Here is a 21,825-nt window from a genome sequence, read left to right as displayed (position 1 = left end):
TAAACAAGAATTTATTAAAAATGGAAGGAAGGAAATGTTTTATTTAATGACGCACTCAACACATTTTATTTAGGTTATATGGCATCGGACATATGGTTACGGTTATTAAAAATGGAATCATATACTACTAGCATAAGCTAACATTTAAAGTCGAAGTTGCCAAAATTTTCGGTGAATGTGACATAAAAATGATTCTCTTTATGATACTAAACTGTATATAGTGTTCTCACTGGGTGAAAATTAAAGGAGGATGGTCGTGCGACACCCCTACCCCACCATTTAAAAAACCCTAAAAAAACTAAAAAAACAAACTAAAAAAAACCCCACCACTCAAAAGCAAAAAAACTAAAAAGTGAATGTTCGGTTACCGTATATAGTTGTATGTTGGTCGACTTTGTGGCAATACCTACATGTATCCCTTATTTTGCCATGGTATTGGAAAGTTGGTATGATGTACAAGTTGTCTATCTTTTATCATCTTCATAAATCAAGGCTAATATTCGTTCCTCGTATTCAGCCTTGGTACATGTCGTCAAGAAATCGTGCCACAAAATGCTTACATTTCATTGGATGCGATGAGATCTGATTGCAATGAATCGCAACGCTCCTTATAGATTCCCTTTGTATTGTAAACAAAGATGGCAGCGTCAGCGTCCGTGGAAATGTGTCGTGTTTGTCACGATATGTTAAAAAAAAAGGTTTCGGCGGTTAATTTTTGATATTGCTTTCAAGATTGTCACATGTTACCGACACTGTGATTGGTCAGCGATGTCATTGTGTAAGGGACATAATCGGTGTTACAAATTTTCTTCCAATAGAGGGCGCTAGTAGTGGATATCAGTAATCTTGACTACATGTATCAAGGCTGAATACGAGGAACGAATATTAGCCTTGATTTATGAAGATGATCTTTTATGCACTGTTAGTTAAAAATGTAGTTCAGTTAAAACGGAGTGTCGGTCTGACATTCATGGGCATTCATTTTGCTAAACCGATCAAAGTTTTAATATTATTATTTTAATAAAGATTTTAAGATATCTGAAAAATAATAGTTTTTTCAAGTGATCTCCTACTGTGGGATAACATTTTTCTGTTCTTATTTTCATCGAATGAATTGATCGCATTGATATTGCCAGCTAATAAAAAATAGTTTTGTTTTTGTAAAGGCGGTGTATATATATTATTTGGTGCCCAAGATAAATGATTTTAATAATGAACACTACCACTTCCGTTGTTTCTGTAAGTGGTGATAATATATCCCACCCACCCACCCCCAAAATTAAAGTTTCTATATTTTATTAAGAATTGCTAAATAAACAAATGACTGTAAGTAAAAATCAGTTTTGACCAATTAAATCTGAAACCGAGGATAAAATATCAGACGAGTTATTGGACACAAAAGACCGCTCTGATCACGTGGCAAATTTGACGCCAAATAAGTGGTTTTGTAGTCGGAGGTTGCCGAAATGATAAAAATAAAAACATTTCATTGCTAAAATAAAATATAACTTTTATTGTGTGTAACAAACATACAAATGGATACTGGTATGGGACACAACAGACGCTGTTAAAAATATTGTTAAATTATGTTACAGTCACTGTTGTAAGCTACTGAAGTTTTCTGTGAGTTGTGCTTTCGTACACAATACGGCTTGTTTCCTTTGGTGTGCAGACTGACTGATGTTTTTTAGTGTGCATTTTGAAATAGCGGAGGTGGCTGTTGTAAATTATAACAGGATGCCAAAAAATAAAGAGGGGTGCAGAAAAACCCAAATGGGGATGCCAAACGTAAAAATATGTGGCATAACACGAAAGCGAGGAGGCAAAATGCAGTGAGAACATATATTATACAACAACACAGGGTATGCGCATGACTAGTTCCATCAAATGGTACTAACCAAACACCCATTAACTCCAACCAGGATCCGAACGCTCGTGTTAAATACTGGCAGATAATGATCATACACGTTTATACATTTTGTCGTCGGTGAGGAGCTTTACCGATGGCAGTAGGGCCTAATTTTTATCTGGCGGAACAAAAGTGCCATCGGTGACGACCCCAACTGACGGCTGTTTATATGTCACTGCCATTAAATTTGAGCCCTGTACATGTTCCAGTTTGGATTCACAAAATGGAAAATTTGGTATAAATACAATATTCTTTAAATTGGTATAAATACAATTTTCTTTAAATTGGTGGATTATCATTCATTCATTATTTGGTCAAAACATAGAAGCATAGAATTAATTGATAATACATGTAGTATTTTTGTATCAACATAAATCCATGTTAAATATTCGAACATGCTCCCCCGAATGTCCAGTTTCTCCGTTTCCGATTCTTGATGGCGACATTGAAAATAAAAGTAATTTCTTTTAGGTACATGTGCGTTATCTAGTCAGTTTTGTCATTTTCTCTATATAGAGAGACCGGCCTCGGTGGCGTCGTGGCAGGCCATCGGTCTACAGGCTGGTAGGTACTGGGTTCGGATCCCAGTCGAGGCATGGGATTTTTAATCCAGATACCGACTCCAAACCCTGAGTGAGTGCTCCGCAAGGCTCAATGGGTAGGTGTAAACCACTTGCACCGACCAGTGATCCATAACTGGTTCAACAAAGGCCATGGTTTGTGCTATCCTGCCTGTGGGAAGCGCAAATAAAAGATCCCTTGCTGCCTGTCGTAAAAAGAGTAGCCTATGTGGCGACAGCAGGTTTCCTCTGAAAATAGTGTCAGAATGACCATATGTTTGACGTCAATAGCCGATGATAAGATAAAAAATCAATGTGCTCTAGTGACGTCGTTAAATAAAACAAACTTTACTTTTACTATATAGAGAGATTTAATACATTTTTAATCTTTACTCAGTTTAACCTGCCATCTTGAATGCCACGTCCTGGCTCAATGTCACATCCTGGCTCAAAGTTTGAGGTGGTGGTTTTAATAATTTAATACAACCAGTCATGCGTGAACCGTTTGGGATCGATCCCCGTCAGTGGGTCTATTGAGCTATTTCTCATTCCAGCCAGTGCACCACAACTGGTATATCAAAGGCCATGGTATGTGCTATCCTGTCTGGGATGGTGCATATAAAAGACCTCTTGCTACTAATGGGGAAAATGTAGTGGGTTTCCTCTCTAAGACTATATGTCAAAATTACCAAATGTTTGACATCCAATAGCCGATGATTAATACATCAAAGTGCTCTAGTGGTGTTATTAAACAAAGCAAACTTATTGTTTTTAAACTTTGATTACAGGTGATGAGACTGGAACCCCTGATGTTGTTGTGAAAGCACAAGTTTTAGCTGGTGGTCGAGGCAAAGGATCATGGGATAGTGGTTTACAAGGAGGCGTTAAGCTCGTCTTTTCGTAAGTTAATTTGTCAAGTGACGTATCTCTGCAGGGAATATTTTGTTCAAATATTGCATGGCGATCTACTAGGAATATTTCAGACATGACTACTCAATTATAAACATTAAATGTTTGTTACTATTCGATTAACACAGGACTCGAACTTAACGATGGTACTGACAGCAATTGCCGTCAGTAAAATACAGATTGTTGTAGATACATGTACATGTAGATGGCATCATTAACGGCACTGTATTTATTTTAACTTTTTTTTCTTTACACCAAATAGGTTTATGATAGACACAAAACATTTAAAGTTAAACACCCTAGTTACAGCTAGTTGTTAACCATTACGGCGTTGTTTTTCGCTATTAAACCCATTTTTTCACAAATAAAATTGCACTTTACTTACCGTTTATTATTTAGAATATACATTTCCATTCACCTGAAGTGTTTTTTGGTAATCCTGGTTTTTGTAATACAGCAAAATGCATTTTTCTTATTTCTTAAAAACGCACGCATGTTTCAGAAAAAAACGTTGAGCAGACATGGTCTAATCTATTTTAAGAGGGGATATTTCCATTTCAATGTCACAGACGTTGGTATACCACGTGACCGTTATCATTTTGGTTCGGTTTGTTTTCTCGTGCACGGTTCGCACAATCAACATCCAATTTGTTGTTGTTCATTTGTGAGATTCTTCTTCACAGTTCGTGAACATTTTCAGTAACAATAAAGTTCAGACAAGTAAGTTTCTCAATACAAAACGTTACAAACCCTTAAAACCAATAATTTTGCTAAGTCTTATGATATCTGGAGAGGGGATACAACCAAGACAGAACAGTTGGAACATGTCCAGGAGAGGTGAAAAGAACGCACCCCAAGTCTGTGCGCACTCTGTGAAATTTGTCGTGACGTAGGCATTGTTGTGCTTCGAGCGACATCTACCGGTGACATCAGAATACTAACTTTAAAAATTATTTCAAGCAATTGGGACATGGGGATTCCCATGGTATTTATCGATATAAAACCTGCTTTTTCACTCTATTTGATAAAAACGTGATCTAAGTGTGTTACAGGTTTGTAGATTAACCAAATTATAATTTATTTTCGCTGGATGGAACTAGGGTGTGTGGCTTTAACATTATGTTCGTTGACTAACTACAGTTATATTTTGGGGTTTATCTTATCAATTATCTAGATCCATTTTCTTTGTGAATTGTCTGGGTTTTTTCTGTGATTTATCTTTTTTATGTGTGATTTATCCATTTTCTTTGATTTGCAAGTTTTCTTTGTGATTTATCTGTTTTCTTTGTGACTTACATGTATCTATTTTCTTTGTGATTTATCTGTTTTCTTTGTGATTTATCTAATTTCTTTGTGATTTACCCTGCAGTGCCGATGAAGCCCGCGACATATCGCACAAGATGATCAATCACAAGCTGTTCACCAAACAGACGGGCACGGAGGGCCGACTCTGCAGCAACGTGATGGTTGTCCAGCGCCTCTACTCTCGCAGAGAGTTCTACTTCGCCATTACCATGGAGAGAAGTTTCGCTGTATGTCCTGTCAGGGATAGCTCTGGCACTTGCCAAATTCGCCAATTGCAAATTTTGAAAGCAGTTGGCGAATTTTATTTTAGTTTGGCAAAATAATTACGTGTAATAATTGAAATGTTTTTGAAAATAACTTGACAATTTCTGCAATTTTTGAAGTTTAATAGACAATTTGGCGAATTGTTTTGCTCACCCAGAGCTAGCCATGCCTTGTCCAACTTTCTTTCTCTCTTTTAGTGTTGGGGGGAGGGATGTAGCCCAGTGGTAAAGCGGTCGCTTGATGTGTGGTTGGTCTGGAATTGATCCCATTGGGCTATTTCTCAATCCAGCCAGTGCACCACGACTGATATATCAACGGCCATGGTGTGTGCTATCCTGTCTGTGGGATGGTGCATATGAAAGATCCCTTGCTGCTAACAAAAAATGGTACTGGGTTTCCACTCTTAAGGCTACAGGTATAAGTCAAATTACCAAATGTTTGACATGAAGTAGGCTATGATTAATTAATCAATGTGCTCTAGTGGTGTCGTTAAACAAAACAAACATATTGATGTGTTCACTGGGATACTAACTATTTGCTATCATTTATCTTTATGTACACATGAAAACAAACGCCAACATATTCACATCAATTCCCTCATCTAAAATGGAGGAACAATTATTACAGTAAACATATTCCTACATATTCGATTATGGTGTATGGTGCCATACCCAAAACATTTTGCAGATTTTTTTTTTTTTAAATTCACCTTTTGACTTTAATCATTACTGTGTGATTTTCTTAAACCTAACCCATTTTCTTTCTGGGGGAGGCCCCCATACCCCCTGTCACACATTGTAAATATTCATTTCCATTGCGCCATACCCAAAAATTTCTTGTAATTGATTATTAGAATTTGATAATTCGCTACTTTCTTGGTCAATCTGTATCTTCATTTCTTGAAATCACTGTCATCAGTTCTTGAAAACACTGTCATCAGTTCTTGAAAATTAGATCATTTTGCAACGTCTAATTTGCACATTGCTAGGTAATAACAACGTAAATGCCTAGTGGATGTGGGAACAGTCTTGTTGGTGCATGGGGGGTGGTGGCACAAGCTAGATTTTATCTTTCTTTATATAGAGTAGGCAAAAAAAGTACAATGGCTTTTGCAGCAGCACTGCTGAATATGGCTGTTAATTTTTAAGGCCGTATCTCTGTAATATTCTCCTAAGTTCTCTTCCCAAATAAAAACCAAACTACGGTTTTAATAGTCATATGCTTGAACTATCAAGGAATATTAATTGTATTCAACCCCATGTTAATGACATTCAACCACATATAATTCACATTCAACCCCATATTACTCACATTCAACCCCATGTTACTGACATTCAACCCCATGTTACTGATATTCAACTCCATGTTACTGACATTCATCCCCATGTTATTGACATTCAGTCACATGTTACTGACATTCATCCCCATGTTACTGACATTCAGCCCCTTGTTACTGATATTCAACTCCATATTACTGACATTTAACCACATGTTACTAACATTCAACCACATGTTACTAACATTCAACTCCATATTACTGACATTAAATCCCCATATTACTGACATTCAACCAAATGTTACTGACATTCAACTCCATATTAGTGACATTCAGTCCCATATTAGTGACGTTCAACTACATGTTACTGACATTCAGTCACATGTTACTGACATTCAACCCCATGTTACTGACATTCAACCCCATGTTACTGACATTCAACTCCATGTTACCAACATTCAACCACTTGTTACTGACATTCCACCCCATGTTACTGACTTTCAACTCCATATTAGTGACATTCAATCCCACATCATAGTTTTGTATTTTATGCTAATAATGAATTCAATTTGATCTAAAATGTTTCCATATTTCTTTTCATCAGTATAGCTTATTTCTTGGTGGGGTTTTTTCAGGGGCCAGTCTTAGTAGGGAGCTCTCAGGGAGGTATGAATATTGAGGAGGTGGCCCAAAAGGATCCAAAAGCAATTCTGAAGGAACCAGTTGACATTCTCACTGGCATCACGAAGGAGCAGACCACCAACTTTGCCAAGCAGATGGGATTCAGTGAACCTTGCATTGACGAGGTGAGTTGTTTCAACTATTTCAGGCCCTAATCTTGCTCGTTTGGGGGCAGGACGTATCCCAGTGGTACAGCACTTACTCAATGCGCGGTTGGTGTGGGATCGATCCCTGTCGGTGGTGGGCCCATTGGGCTATTTCTCGTTCCAGCCAGTGCACCACGACTGGTATATCAAAGGCCGTGGTATGTACTACCCTGTCTATGGGATGGTGCATATTAAAGATTCCTTGCTGCTAATTGAAAAGAGTAGTCCATGAAGTGACGACAGCGGGTTTCCTCTCTCAATATATATGTGGTCCTTAAGCATATGTCTGACACCATATAACCGTAAATACAGTATGTTGAGTGCATCGTTAAATAAAACATTTCTTTCTTTCTTTAGTCTTGCTGACAAAATGAGCGTTTGTTTTTGCCATGGGGTGGGACGTAACCCAGTGGTAAAGCGCTCACTTGATGTGCGGTCAGTTTGGGATCGATCCCTGTCAGTAGGCCCATTGGGCTATTTCTCCCGTTCCAGCCAGTGCTCCACGACTGGTATATCAAAGGCTGTGGTATGTGCTATCCTTTCTGTGGGATGGTGCATATAAAGTATCCCTTGCTACTAATGGAAAAAATGTAGGGTTTCCTCTCTATGACTGTCAAAGTGACTATATGTTTGACATCCATTAGCCAATTGATTAATATATATCAATACACTCTTGTGCTGTTGTTCAACAAGACAAACGTCTTCTTTTTCCCAAAATTCAGCTCAGTCGCCGAGTTATTAGCAGTAGTGAGAAGTTGAAGTTGCTGTAATATTCTGGATATAATCAAAATTTCAAACAAAAAAAATCACACAACAGACATCAAGACCTTGTGTTGTTTATTGTTATAACTCACTTGGCACCTTGTTGCCAAATGTCGGACAGTGTTTTTACTTTGGCGCCAGATTGTATCCTCGACCGGTCTTGGTGGCGTCGTGGTTAGGCCATCGGTCTACAGGCTGGTAGGTACTGGGTTCGGATCCCAGTCGAGGCATGGGATTTTTAATCCAGATACCGACTCCAAACCCCGAATGAGTGCTCCACAAGGCTCAATTGGGTAGGTGTAAACCACTTGCACCGACCAGTGATCCATAACTGGTTCAACAAAGGCCATGGTTTGTGCTATCCTGCCTGTGGGAAGCGCAAATAAAAGATCCGTTGCTGCTTGTCATAAAAAGAGTAGCCTATGTGGCAACAGCGGGTTTCCTCTAAAAAACAAAACACGTGTCAGAATGACCATATGTTTGACGTCCAATTGCCAATGATAAGATGAGAAATCAATGTGCTCTAGTGGCGTCGTTAAATAAAAACAAACTAAAGTATCCTCAAGTAATCATGAACCGGCCTATTAACGGAAAATGGTGCCTGTGCACTGTAATGTACGATTGATTTAATGAAATAATTTTTTAACCAAGAGTCTGTGGTGTTGAAATGGAGAGATAGCCTTTAAAAATAGACTAGAGATCATCTACATGTATAAACTATATTGATGAAAGATACATGTTATTGTATTTTTTTAAAATATGAAAAATGCATTTCTTGGTATTAGAAACATCAGGATGATCATAAATACTTCGGATGTACAGAAATGGAAGGAAATGGTTTATTTAACGACGTACTCAGCACATTTTATTTACGGTTATATGGCGTCAGACATATGGTTACGGTGCACACAAATATTGAGAGAGGAAAGCTGCTATTGCCACTTCATGGGCTACTCTTTTTGATTAGCTGCAAGGGATCTTTTATATGCACCATCCCATAGACAGGATAGCACATACCATGGCCTTTGATGTACCAGTGCCACTACCAGTCATAGTGCATTGGCCGGAGTATAGAAGTGGATAATTTGAACAATAAAATCTAAGTAATGTCTGATATCAATCGACAAAAATAGCTCTAATAGTGCCGTAATGTTTAAAAACTAGCGTCTTTCACTTTAAAGTAACAGAACCTAGGTTTTAAACACTACAGCATATTTTTCACTGTTAGAGCCGTTTATGATAACTGAAATCATATATTACTTATATTTTATTCTTTAGATTATCCATTTCCTTAGAACCGAAGTGTTTCTGGTCATCCTGGTGTTTGTAGTACCAAAAATAGCATTTTTCGTATTTTTAAAAGTGCATGTGCGTCTGAGAAGTACGGTAGTGGTTTATTGATTCGAGATCTAGTCTATTTTTAAGGATATTTCCTGTTTTAACATCACAGACTCTTCTTTCACTCTGTTGTAACTTTATCCAAATTAGTGACTGGTTTGTAAATTAACCAAACTTAGTGTCCATTTTTTGCTGGTTGAAACTATGATCTGTGCCTTTAAATGTTCATATTCCTTTGTTCAACAGAGTGCTTAATTGAAGTGTGCAATGCGGCATCAAATTCTCTCGTTGGGCTTGTGTTTTTGTCCCTCCATCACAAGTGCCCCACAACTGGTACACCAAAGGCTGTGATAAGTATTGTTCTGTCTGGGAACAATCCATGTTGGTTGGTCCATTGGGCTATTTTTCATTCCAGCAACTGGTGTAACAAAGGCCATGATCATATAAAAGATCCCTTGCTGCTAATCAAAAAGAGTAGCCTGTAAAATGGTAACAGTGGGTTTTCTCTCTCATTGTCTGTGGGCAATAATGATATGTTCGACACAGTATAACTGTAAATAAAAATGTGTTTAGTTTGTTGTGAAATAAAATCTTTCTGTCTTTGTTCCTTCCTTCACCGGCCTTGGTGGCGTTGTGGTAGGCCATCGGTCTACAGGCTGGTAGGTACTGGGTTCGGATCCCAGTCGAGGCATGGGAATTTTAATTGCGATACCGACTCCAAACCCTGAGTGAGTGCTCCGCAAGGCTCAATGGGTAGGTGTAAACCACTTGCACCGACCAGTGATCCATAACTGGTTCAACAAAGGCCATGGTTTGTGCCATCCTGCCTGTGGGAAGCGCAAATAAAAGATCCCTTGCTGCTAATCGGAAGAGTAGCCCATGTAGTGGTGACAGCGGGTTTCCTCTCAAAATCTGTGTGGTCCATAACCATATGTCTGACACCATATAACCGTAAAATAAAATGTATTGAGTGCATCGTTAAATAAAACATTTCTTTCTTTTGTTCCTTCCTTCCTTCCTTCCCTTCCTTCCTTCCCTTCCTTCCTTTCATATGAAAGATCCCTTGCTGGTTGTGAAAGAAGACTATTATATGCCTCTCTGCCTCCCTCCATTCCTTCCTTCCTTCCCTCCCTCCCTCCCTCCTTCCTTCCTTCCTTTCATATGAAAGATCCCTTGCTGGTTGTGAAAGAAGACTATTATATGCCTTCTTTCCTTATGAAAGATCCCTTGCTGGTTTGGAAAGAAGACTTATATGCCTCCCTCTCTCCTTCCTTCCTTCCTTTCATATGAAAGATCCCTCACTGGTTGTGAAAGAAGACTATTATATGCCTTCTTTCCTTATGAAAGATCCCTTGCTGGTTTGGAAAGAAGACTTATATGCCTCCCTCCCTCCCTCCCTCCCTCCCTCCTTTCATATTAAAGATCCCCTGCTGGTTTTTAATAGTATTTTTTTTATATATATGTGATGGCAGTGTTAAAATAATGATACACTGAACAGCCTTTTGTAGAAATATGCTGAGGTGTCAAATTTATATTTTTATCTTCTTAGGCAGCTGAGATGATGATGAAACTGTACACAGACGTCTTTATCAAGTACGATTCCACCTTACTGGAAATCAACCCCATGTCAGAGGACTCTAGTGGAAAGGGTAAGTGAGGTCTTCAATAAAATAGTGACTATCAGTTCCAGGGCTTTTAGATTATGGTAGCCCCACTCCCATGGCTAGTGATTTTTAATGTTGGGCTAGTAAAGAACTACTATTGTCAATCCCGACGGCTAGTGAATTTTTTTGGTCAAATGTTGCAGTTAAGTCTGTTTTGTAAATATGAATATCCTGCTCCCACCCCAACCCACCAGTATTGGTATTTTTAAGCTCTATCTCACTCTTTAGGTGACATGTTTGATTATTACTATTATTTTTCTAAATTGTATCAACTTAAGTAAAGTAGGGCTAGTGAATTTTTAATTGTGGCTAGTAAAAAAATTTAAATCACTGATCCCATGGCTAGTGGATTTTATGAAATTTCTAGAAGCCCTGAGTTCCATGTTGAAGATTTGTTAAACTCAAGTAATGCGGGAGACAATATTTGTTGGTCTACTTGAATTTTACCAAATTAAGTGATTCTTTGATTGCACGAAATATATTTGCACTGGGAATAAAGTTCTGATGATCCTAAAGTTTGGAACTTAATTTTAGAATGTAATGGTTCACTATGTAACTGATAGGCAGTTTCTGAGTTTAAAATTATGTAACGGACACGCAAACACAGGTCTAGCTGTGGATGAGCAAACAATTTCGCAAAATTATCTATAAAACTTCAAAAATTGCAGAAACATAGTTATTTTCTAACAAAATATCAATTATTACATGTAATTTTTTCGCCAAATTAAAATAAAATTTGCCAGTTGTGTTTTAAATTTTGCATTTGCGAATTTAGCTAGTGCCAGAGCTAGCCCTGAAATGGAACAGTTGTGCACATGAAATATTGTGCCCCATCATAGGGCATAGTGTTATTTTAGAAATCTTATTGTGACGCAGTAGTTAAGTCATCAAACTACAGGCTGGTAGGTACAGGGTTCGCAACCTGGTACTGGCTCCAACCCAGAGCGAGTTCTTAAGGGCTCAATGGGTAGGTGTAAGGCCACTACACCCTCTTTTCTCTCACTAACCACTAACCAACTAACAACTAACCCATTGTGCTTGAACCTTAATAGATATTAGCACAAAAATTAGTTGAAATGAAAATAAATGAATTTTTTATATTTTTGTTTATCAAATATCCCTCTAAAAAGATGGCAATAATCTATTTGAATGCCAATCTGCCATAATCTGTTGAATAATGCTAAGCCCCTGTACATATCCGCTGAAAGTTGAAGTGTGTTCGAAAGTAATTGAATATGGTATTATTGTTGGTATAATGAAAGCAATACTCCAAATAAATATTAATGTGTAACAGTTACAATCTAAATATGACCATGTTGTGGACTGAACCAGAAAATCTGTGTTTGAAACTGTGTTCGCGTATGTTCTAGAACCCATACTCGTCACACCACCTGCCGAGATAAGTGCGGGAATTAAGAACAGGAACACATTCAGGTGCAAATTTTAAGTACAGTTGACAAATTTCATTTTGATTTGGCGAAATAAATTCATTTAATAATTGATATTTTGTTACATATCATTTTATTTCATTTCATTTCAACATATTTCGTGCTTATATCCAATTAAGGTTCAAGTACACTGTCCTAGGCACACACCTCAGCTCTCTGGACTGTCTATCCAGGACAGAGGGTTAATTGTTAGTGGTTAGTGAGAGAGAAGAGGGTGTAGTGGTCTTACACATACCCACTGAGTCATTAAAACTCGCTCTGGGTGGGAGCCGGTACCGGGCTGCGAACATCCAGAGCTAGCCGTTGTATTGTGTTGACTTTTAAACTGCAGATATAAAACATTTTCTTCTCAATAGTTTATTGTATGGACTGCAAGCTGAACATTGACGACAATGCTGTATTCCGACAGCAGGAAATCTTCAAATTGCGTGACTGGACTCAGGAAGACGACCGTGACAGACGGGCCGCTGCGGCAGATCTCAACTACATCGGTCTTGACGGCAACATCGGCTGCCTGGGTAGGTGATACTGAAATATCTCTGGTACGTGTTCTCTTGACGGCAACATCGGCTGCCTGGATAGGTCATACTGAAATATCTCTGGTAAGTGTTATCTTGTCGGCAACATTGGCTGCCTGGGTAGGTCATACTGAAATATGTCTGGTAAGTGTTATCTTGTCGGCAACATCGGCTGCCTGTGTAGGTCATACTGAAATATCTCTGGTACATGTTATCTTGACGGCAACATCGGCAGCCTGGGTAGGTCATACTGAAATATCTCTGGTACGTGTTACATTGTATTTAAATGTCTTGAAGGCAACATCGGCTGTCTTGGTAGTTCTAACTGAAATATGTCTAGTACGTATTATTTAAATGCCTTGTCATCACTAGTTTATGGGTTAAGACCTGTTTAAATGCCAAGATATTGAGCTGAAATTATTGTGTATAGCTTTATCATATTTAATTATTCATTCATTTTAACTTATTTTCGTGCTTTTTTTATTTTAGTCAGCAACTTGTGTAACATCGCCTGAATATGATCTCCTATTACATGCAGTCGTTAACTATTGGAAGCTAATCGGGAGTTTTTTTATTTTAAATACTTGCGCAGTGTCCCTTTGAAAGTTGGTCATACATGTATGTATATCTTAAAATAAGCGGGTTTCGATTTGTGGGACATTGTTTTCATGCAAATATGGGAAATAATCTGTGAAAAGTAAGTCTGGAAAATTATTGAATGTGTTTTCGTAAAGGTATGGATAAAGTATGGAAATTAGTTTTGAAAAAGGTGTATGAACCCTGGGGTAAGGTTTTCTTTATCCTAAAAGAACCTTATTTTATTTGCGTTAGACAGAATTTATTTTTGCGTGAATTTTTCCCCTGAATATATTTCCCTTTACGTTGTGTTTAAAATTATTAATTGTAACTTATCTATTGTAGTTAATGGAGCTGGTCTGGCTATGGCGACCATGGATATCATCAAACTCCACGGTGGGGCGCCGGCTAACTTTCTTGATGTTGGAGGTGGAGCAACAGCAAAACAAGTCACAGAAGCCTTCAGACTGATTACTTCAGATCCCAAGGTTTGTAGAACAGTTGACCTGTTCTTAAGACTGATTACTTCAGATCCCAAGGTTTGTAGAACAGTTGACCTGTTCTTAAGACTGATTACTTCAGATCCCAAGGTTTGTAGAACAGTTGTCCTGTTCTTAACACTGATTACTTCAGATCCCAAGGTTTGTAGAACAGTTGGCCTGTTCTTAAGACTGATTACTTCAGATCCCAAGGTTTGTAGAACAGTTGTCCTGTTCTTAAGACTGATTAGTGCAGATCCCAAGGTTTATAGAACAGTTGACCTGTCAAACATCTATCTTTGTGTTGATATCTACTGAAGGTTCAAAACAAGTCACAGAAGCCTTCAGACTGATTACTTCAGATCCCAAGGTTTGTAGAACAGTTGACCTGTCAAACATCAATCTATGTGTTGATATCTACTAAAGGTTCAAAACAAGTCACAGAAAAGCCTTCAGACTTGTTACTTCAGATCCCAAGGTTTGTATAAGAGTCATCTTGCCCAACAAGGAATCTGTGTTTGTGTTGATAAATATCTACTGATGAGGATAGATTAGGATCTATCGCTAAGGACATACAATGTAGGTGGAACACATAATATATTGGGAGACCATTTTGCATTCTTGAGGTAGTGGGACATGATTCATATGTACATAAGTATATGAGGGCTTCTACTATTTTTATAGAATCCACTAGCCATGGGATCAAAAATTTTTTACTAGCCATAATTAAAATTGACCAGCCCAACTTTAATAAATACAATTTCACTAATAAGGAATAATAAGATACAGGTATGTCACCCATAGAGGGAGATAAAGCTTAAAATCCCTTAGATTTGGGTGGATGGGGCAGGATAGTCATATTTACTCAATAGACTTAAATGCAGCATTTGACAACTTTTTTTCCACTAGCCATGAGGCATGATGGTAGTAGTTATTTACCAGCCCAACATTGAATATCACTAGCTGTGGGAGTGGGCCTACCATAATCTAGAAGCCCTGTGTGTGTGTGTGTGTGTGTGTGTGTGTGTATATATATATATATATATATATATATATATACAGATCATGAATACTGAATAATATGCAAATCAAGTACAAAATCTTTAGCATAAATATATATTGAGGACTTTGCCTCCTGTGAAGAACCTATTTATATAGTGGTGGTGAAAAAGGTGTTGTACATAGAGGGACATATCTGATTTGTTCAGGTTTTTCTTGTGTGTGAGTAGAAATGTTTAAGTTTGAAGTCTTGGGTAATGTGATTTAAATTGAGATTCATGAGTACATAGAAATAAATGTGTGTGTTTTAATTTCAGGTTGATGCAATTCTTGTAAATATATTTGGTGGCATCATGCGATGTGATGTCATAGCTCAGGGTATTGTAGCTGCGGCTCTGGAACTCAGCCTAAAAATACCCATTGTTGTTCGCCTACAAGGTCAGTTCAGGTTTACTGGTGTCATTTAAAAAAAATAAAACATTCTGGTAAATTCATTAAAGAAAGGGGAGATAAGCATGCTCAAAAGAGCATGACGAAAAAGCAGGTTTGTTCCCGTGCCATTAATTACATAATAATTACATTTCTGCTACATTCATTACAACATAACGTCATGCCATTGATCCGGTCCAGATGTAGCAATGGAAGTTTGTTCATTTCTCGATGAATGTAAAAAATTATGTTGTCAGCAAATGTTATATATGATGACATCATTTTATATGGGCAAGTTGTCTTATTGAACGTTACTGTTTATCGACTAAAAATAATTTTTATAAAAGTATGAAGTTGTAGTGTTGTTATTAGCAAGTATGATTCGAATTTAATTATAAATATTGTCAGTTATTGCTTTTACGTTTGTCTGGGAATGACCAAAACAAATCATACGCGAATTTATGTGAGAACTGCTTCCTTTTCCTTTCGCTCCTTTGAATTCCATCTCATTTCTTCCCCATCTGGCAACTCCTCCTATCTTTCAATTTCTTTTGCTGTCCTCTTTAACATTCCAGGCCCTAATCTTGCCGGCAAAATGAGCAGTTTTTTAGCTGAAAATCGTCTCAAGTCGCTGAGTTATGACCAGTAATGAGAAGTCGAAGTCCCCGTAATATTCTGGACCTAATCCGATTTTGAAAACGAAATCAAACAACGGACGTCAAGACCCCAACTTGTTTATTGTCATAGCTCACTTGGCACCTTGTTGCCGCATGTCAGACAGTGTTTTTACTTTGTAATCCTCGAGTAATCATAAATCGGGGAAATGGTTTCTGCACACTATAATGTACGATTGATTTGATGAAATAATGTTTTACCTTGTTATTTATTATCAAAATCAGTCGACACATGTTAATACTCTTTGATGAGCATTAGTTTGAAACAAGAATTATGGAATAATCACAAATACATAATAGGCCTACTGTTGATTATTTAACTAAACACAAGTTACATAAAAAGGTATCATTGATTTAAAAAAATTAAATATAACTTAGCACATGTGCATGCACATAATATATAATAGTGAATTATTTAACTAGTTATTGTTATTTATTTTATTTTTTTTGTTGGTATTGAAAGTGAAAAAAAAAATCCGAATGGGACCTAGGGGAAATTGAGCACTGTGATTGGCCGAAATACTTTACTGGTCATTGGGATTACCAGCAGGGTGCAGAACCATTTATACATGTACCATTAAAATTGTTTTGTTTTTTTAAAATCAAGAAATAAAAAACAATTGAAATAAAACTGAAATTTATGTGAACCGTGATTACATTTGTAATCGTCCCATTCCTGTCAGTAGCTGATAATTAACAAATCAGTGTGCTCTATTGGTGGCGTTAAAGGAACACATTTTAATGGTTAAATTTATGATAAAATTATTCACTATAAGCTATACAGTATATTTGACTGCAGGGGCCTAGCTTGGGATTTTCAGGTGGTATGCAGACTTTTTCGGCGATGGAATAAAATGCTATTGGTTGTGCGTTTACATCATATATTTTAATAAAAATTTCACCTGAAGCATTGTTTTCACTGTATTTCAGGAACGAGAGGGCGGGACGTAGCCCAGTGGTACAGCGCTCGCTCGACGTGCGGTCGGTCTGGGATCGATCCCCGTCGGTGGGCCCATTGGGCTATTTCTCACTCCAGCCAGTGCACCACGACTGGTATATCAAAGGCCGTGGTTAGTACTACCCTGTCTGTGGGATGGTGCATATAAAAATCCCTTGCTGCTTGTTGAAAAGAGTAGCCCATGTAGTGGCGACAGCGGGTTTCCTCTTTCATTATCTGTGTGGTCCTTAACCATATATCTGACACCATATAACCGTAAATAAAATGTGTTGAGTGTGTCGTTAAATAAAACCTTTCTTTCTTTCACCTGAAGCATTGTTTTCACTGTATTTCAGGAACAAGAAATGAAGATGCGCGTGCGGTAATAGCAGCAAGCCAGATGAAAATTTTGTCCTGTGATAATTTAGATGAAGCAGCCAGAATGGTAAGTGTGGACTGAGGAAAAAACTTAAATACAGACATAGTATACTCAACAAAATGAATAATTTAGATGTAGCAGCCCGAATGGTAAGTGTGGAGTGTGATGGAGGGAGGAAAAAACAGACATACAGACATAGTATACTCAACAAAATGAATAATTTAGATGAGGCAGCCAGAATGGTAAATGTGGAGTGTGATGGAGGGAGGAAAAAACATACATACAAAAATATTATTAGACAAAATGTTTTTGTCGCATTAATTTGCCACACGTTTCAGAAATTGTTAGGATGGAGAGGGGTGTGTAGTATTAGGGAGGTTTGCCTAGTAAATAGTTACTTTTACCAAATTCATATTTTGATCAAAACAAATTTATATTACCAGGGTTTCCGCCAGAAATTAAATTTGGGTACGTAGTTATGAGTTTGTGATCCCGGAGCTGGCAGGCGAAGCTTGGTAGGGGGGTCCATAAAAAAATGGATTTGTAGATGTCTGGAGAAGCGAATTCTCGGCGTCTAAAATCCAGGCCAGCTTATGGTGATATTTTCCATGTTTCTTAAGAGAAAGAATGACGAATGTAACAGTCAGCAGGAAATTTGTAAACTTGCTTTCACATTTTTGAATTAAAGGGAATATCAGTGTCTGCATATTCAATGTGTTTCTGGTCGTCTTAATATTTGTAAGGAGCCTAAACTGGAGTTGTCTTCAAATAATTCAGTACATACGAAAAAAAACCCATATTTTAGGAAATAAAATGAAATTTAACCTAGTACAAATATTAGAACGATCAAAAACACGTTTAATATACAGCTACTAATATGTTATACAGAAAAAAATATTTGATATGTAATTACAATCGTTAAAAAGTCTGCTAGTCGTTAACATCTTTAAAATTGCAGCAAACTTGGGAATGTCCCTTTAATTATCCGATTATTCATGAAGTAGACTGCATTCAGCGACAGCGAATGATGGAAACTTTCCCAAACTATTTTGACTGTTCTTGAAAAGGTCATTCGGTTTCACATGTTGACTAAAAAAAAAACCCAACAAAGTCAAGCAGATGTAAACCACAAACGGTTGGCTGAAATTTAGCTAATGGGATCAGGTTAAAATGGAACCACTACAAAAAACTAACAATTTTCGTTGTCAAAAACAGACTGATTTGGCAAATACATACCTCAAAGTATTGGCTCAGTATGGTTAAAATGGTAGCCTAACTTTTAAACATATTCTTATTATTGCATACAATAAACAGGAACCATTCATAACTACCCATCCTGCCATCTCATGTGCAGGTCTACACCAAAATACAATTATTTAATGTTTTAAACAAACTTGAAATTTTTTTTTTTTTTTTACCCGAACCCGGACTGGTTGCACTGGTACATTTTGATAGAGTATGTCATGAACCCCTCCCATACGCTCTTTGTGTGTGATATTCAACCCCTCCCATTCATGGCACGTATATATTTTATTTAGATGTCCGATAACCTATTAACATCATAAAAGTAACAACAAAAAGGTTTACAATACATGTCATTAGTTTTATTTTATTTGTTCTTTTTATGAACTTAAAAAAAACCCCTCGCCAATCAAGATAAAATAAATTTAACATATAAACAAATGATAGAAAATTTGTAAGCACATGAATGTATAAATTAAATATATTAATACAATATTTTTCAAAAATATACAAAGTTGATCTTACCTAACCTACAGCAAGTGCTACTCGTACTTAATTATGGATTTATGTCTTGAAATTACTACTGATAATGTATTAAGCACTCTAGGAAGACAAAAGCATAATTATATTTAAAAAAAAATAAAAAATATGTATTGGGTGGTGGGAGCAAACTTAAAAAAAACTTGTTTCCATTTTAGCCAGTCAATGCTACAATGTACGTTCCATCTTGTCTAATGTTTTGGCACGGTTTCGTTCCAATGCGTAGAATGTTATCAGGATTTATTTTGGATACGTAATTTTACCCTAGAATTATTTTTGGGTACGTAATTTTACCCTTTTACCCTGCAGGCAGAAACACTGAGTACTGGCCTTTGAAAGCATGCACATCGATTTTGATCCTTCCCTTCAACATTTAATTATTTTTTTTTACAACAGAGCCATCTACATGTATACCAGAAGTAATACCGCACTTCCTCAACTAATAATATTGTAACACACCATGACATTTTGGGTCCAAATGAGGTCATTTTGGGGACACAGTCGAAGTCATTAAAGTTGTCTTGGCTACAGTATATGGAAAATACATGTATAATTATCATTAACATATATATCATTTCTAAAATTAATGATCCAAACCAGGTTAGTTTTATGCAAATCTAAGTTAAACAGATATGACTGATTTTTTGTAAGAATCCTGCCACGTTTAACCAAATCAGTTTCCTATTGCTTGATATTGTTAAGAGTTATCAATAAAACTTGTCTAAACAAAGTTGGCAGTACACATTAAAAGGGGTGGTATTGTATATTTTAAACTACATGCTAAAAAAAAAATGTTAATGGTATTTAAGAGATTCAAAGAATGTGTTTATTAGCATCCCTCAGTTTTGTAGAAATCAACAGTTTGTATTTTTTAACTGTACCCCATACTGGTTCAGGTTGCAACCTCTTGTTTAGCAATTGTACACCAAATCCATGTACATATATATACATGTTTGTTAATTTATTGGAAATAGTTAATGGTATTTATGCAAATAACATTACAACTTACATGCTATTTATTATATAATGTGTTTAGGTTTTGTTTTTATTTTCTTGTATTACAAACGTATGATACTAGTAAATTTTTAACTAAGACTTGTGAAATTTGAAAATCACTGATCTATTCGGTAGCTAATTTTTAGAAAATCCTGAAAGCCCCGACGAGTGGGTGAATGGGCTTAAGGATGTTAGGTGGACTTACATTTAGGTTGGATAAGTGTATAGCCAGGCTATTAAAAGTAATAGTCCATTCCCACAGGAAATGCCTTTTTTCATACTATCATAAATTCATGGAATTTACTACAAGTTATTTATCTTTGAGTTGATTCTTTTCTAAATTGCACACAAATATAGTACATTTTTGTTATTTCCAAACCATTTTACTTTGCTTTTTATGTCAAACCAAACTGAAATTATTTACAAAGACTATAACTGGTAATTGCAGTGTAACACTTTACTTTCACAGAATACAACTGACGACCTACTTCATGTTTATTCCCTTGATAACTATCCAATTAATAACTTCTGTCTTCTGATGGGATTTGAACCTGGGACTCTTTCTACTAAGTGTCAAAATAACGTCATGTTAATTAAAAGCCCTATTTAAAAATTTACTCAGGCATTGTTAAATAAAAAATGATTGGACACTTTGCTGCCTTATTTACTTTAGACTGACCTTGACCTTTGGTTTGTCTTTTAGGTTGTGCGGCTGTCAGCAATTGTTGGATTGGCGCGAGAGGCTTCTGTGGACGTTAAATTCGAGTTGCCAATTTAATTGCAGAATATATATATATATATATATAAACTTTGACAATTCTGTAGCTTATTTCATTGTGAATACTGTACATATTAGAGTAATGTACTGTTTGAATGTGTTAAAGAAAATATCCTGGAACACATGGATGTATTAGTGTTCTCGTTTTGAATACTACATGTATACTGATGTCCAAAAGAAACTATACCAAGAAAAATTGATTTAATTTACTTTATAATTTGGATAATGAAAATAACATGATGGCTAAATATGTTTTTGCGTTTATGGAATGAAATTTAGTTCACAACATGCCAAAACACCACCCTCATGAACATATATGTTTTAAACAAGCAGTATATTTTGGTTTTTCTTCAGTAGTCTCAAGACTTAGTATAGTTTCTTTTAGACGTCAGTATACAAGTATCACAATGTTTCCGTGTTCTTTCAACTTTATAATCTGATACTGTCGGACTATTGTTTTCATATTTTGGCTTCATATGCAATAATTATGTCATATCTGTTTCTTTACATTTGTTAAAAACAAATATACTGATTAATATAAATGATGTCATCTAATCAGTTTGGAACCAACGTTTATTTGACCATCTGTGTACATGCAAATTTACAATATAAAATTGTTAAAGAAAATTTTTGTTTGCCGTTTGAAAAACAAAAAGAAAGAAAGAAAAATGTACAGTTTAACCAAACATTAATGTGAATAGATAGACATATCTGAACCTTTTTAAATGAAAATGTATAATAAAGCTCATATTTATTTTGTATGAAGCCAAAATACTGTAACCACAATGTTCTTTCACAGACGTTAGTGTTTTTGTTAGTTTCATTACTAGATGTGTCACAGTGTGTCCCCGTTCTTTTACCTCAAGATCCGATCTGATTGAGATCAGACTTTACTGCCTCTACCCTTTTGAGTGGATCTGATGTCAACCAATGCCATTTGATGTCCAGGTTTTTTTCGTTATATGAAATATCATAGTTTTGTGTCCATTAGGGAGAGCATTTTTCTTACACACCCA

General features: G+C 36.5%; 1 protein-coding gene across 1 annotated transcript in view; it reads left to right on the top strand.

The window, feature by feature from the left end:
- Positions 1-21,219, top strand: part of LOC121371600 (succinate--CoA ligase [ADP-forming] subunit beta, mitochondrial-like) — a 30,695-nt gene extending 9,476 nt beyond the window's left edge. The window contains exons 3-11 of the mRNA XM_041497616.1: positions 3,258-3,369; positions 4,748-4,910; positions 6,859-7,029; positions 10,700-10,799; positions 12,619-12,780; positions 13,702-13,844; positions 15,152-15,272; positions 17,231-17,319; positions 20,735-21,219. Coding sequence (XP_041353550.1) covers positions 3,258-3,369; positions 4,748-4,910; positions 6,859-7,029; positions 10,700-10,799; positions 12,619-12,780; positions 13,702-13,844; positions 15,152-15,272; positions 17,231-17,319; positions 20,735-20,809 — 1,136 coding nt within the window. The 3' untranslated portion in view covers positions 20,810-21,219. The remainder of the gene's footprint in view (positions 1-3,257; positions 3,370-4,747; positions 4,911-6,858; positions 7,030-10,699; positions 10,800-12,618; positions 12,781-13,701; positions 13,845-15,151; positions 15,273-17,230; positions 17,320-20,734) is intronic.
- The last annotated feature ends 606 nt before the right edge of the window (positions 21,220-21,825 follow it).

This window comes from Gigantopelta aegis, chromosome 1 (assembly GCF_016097555.1).
Source record: "Gigantopelta aegis isolate Gae_Host chromosome 1, Gae_host_genome, whole genome shotgun sequence".
NCBI classification, from domain to species: domain Eukaryota; kingdom Metazoa; phylum Mollusca; class Gastropoda; order Neomphalida; family Peltospiridae; genus Gigantopelta; species Gigantopelta aegis.
Note: the sequence above shows the minus strand (reverse complement) of the source record. Positions and strands in the feature narration are given on the sequence as shown.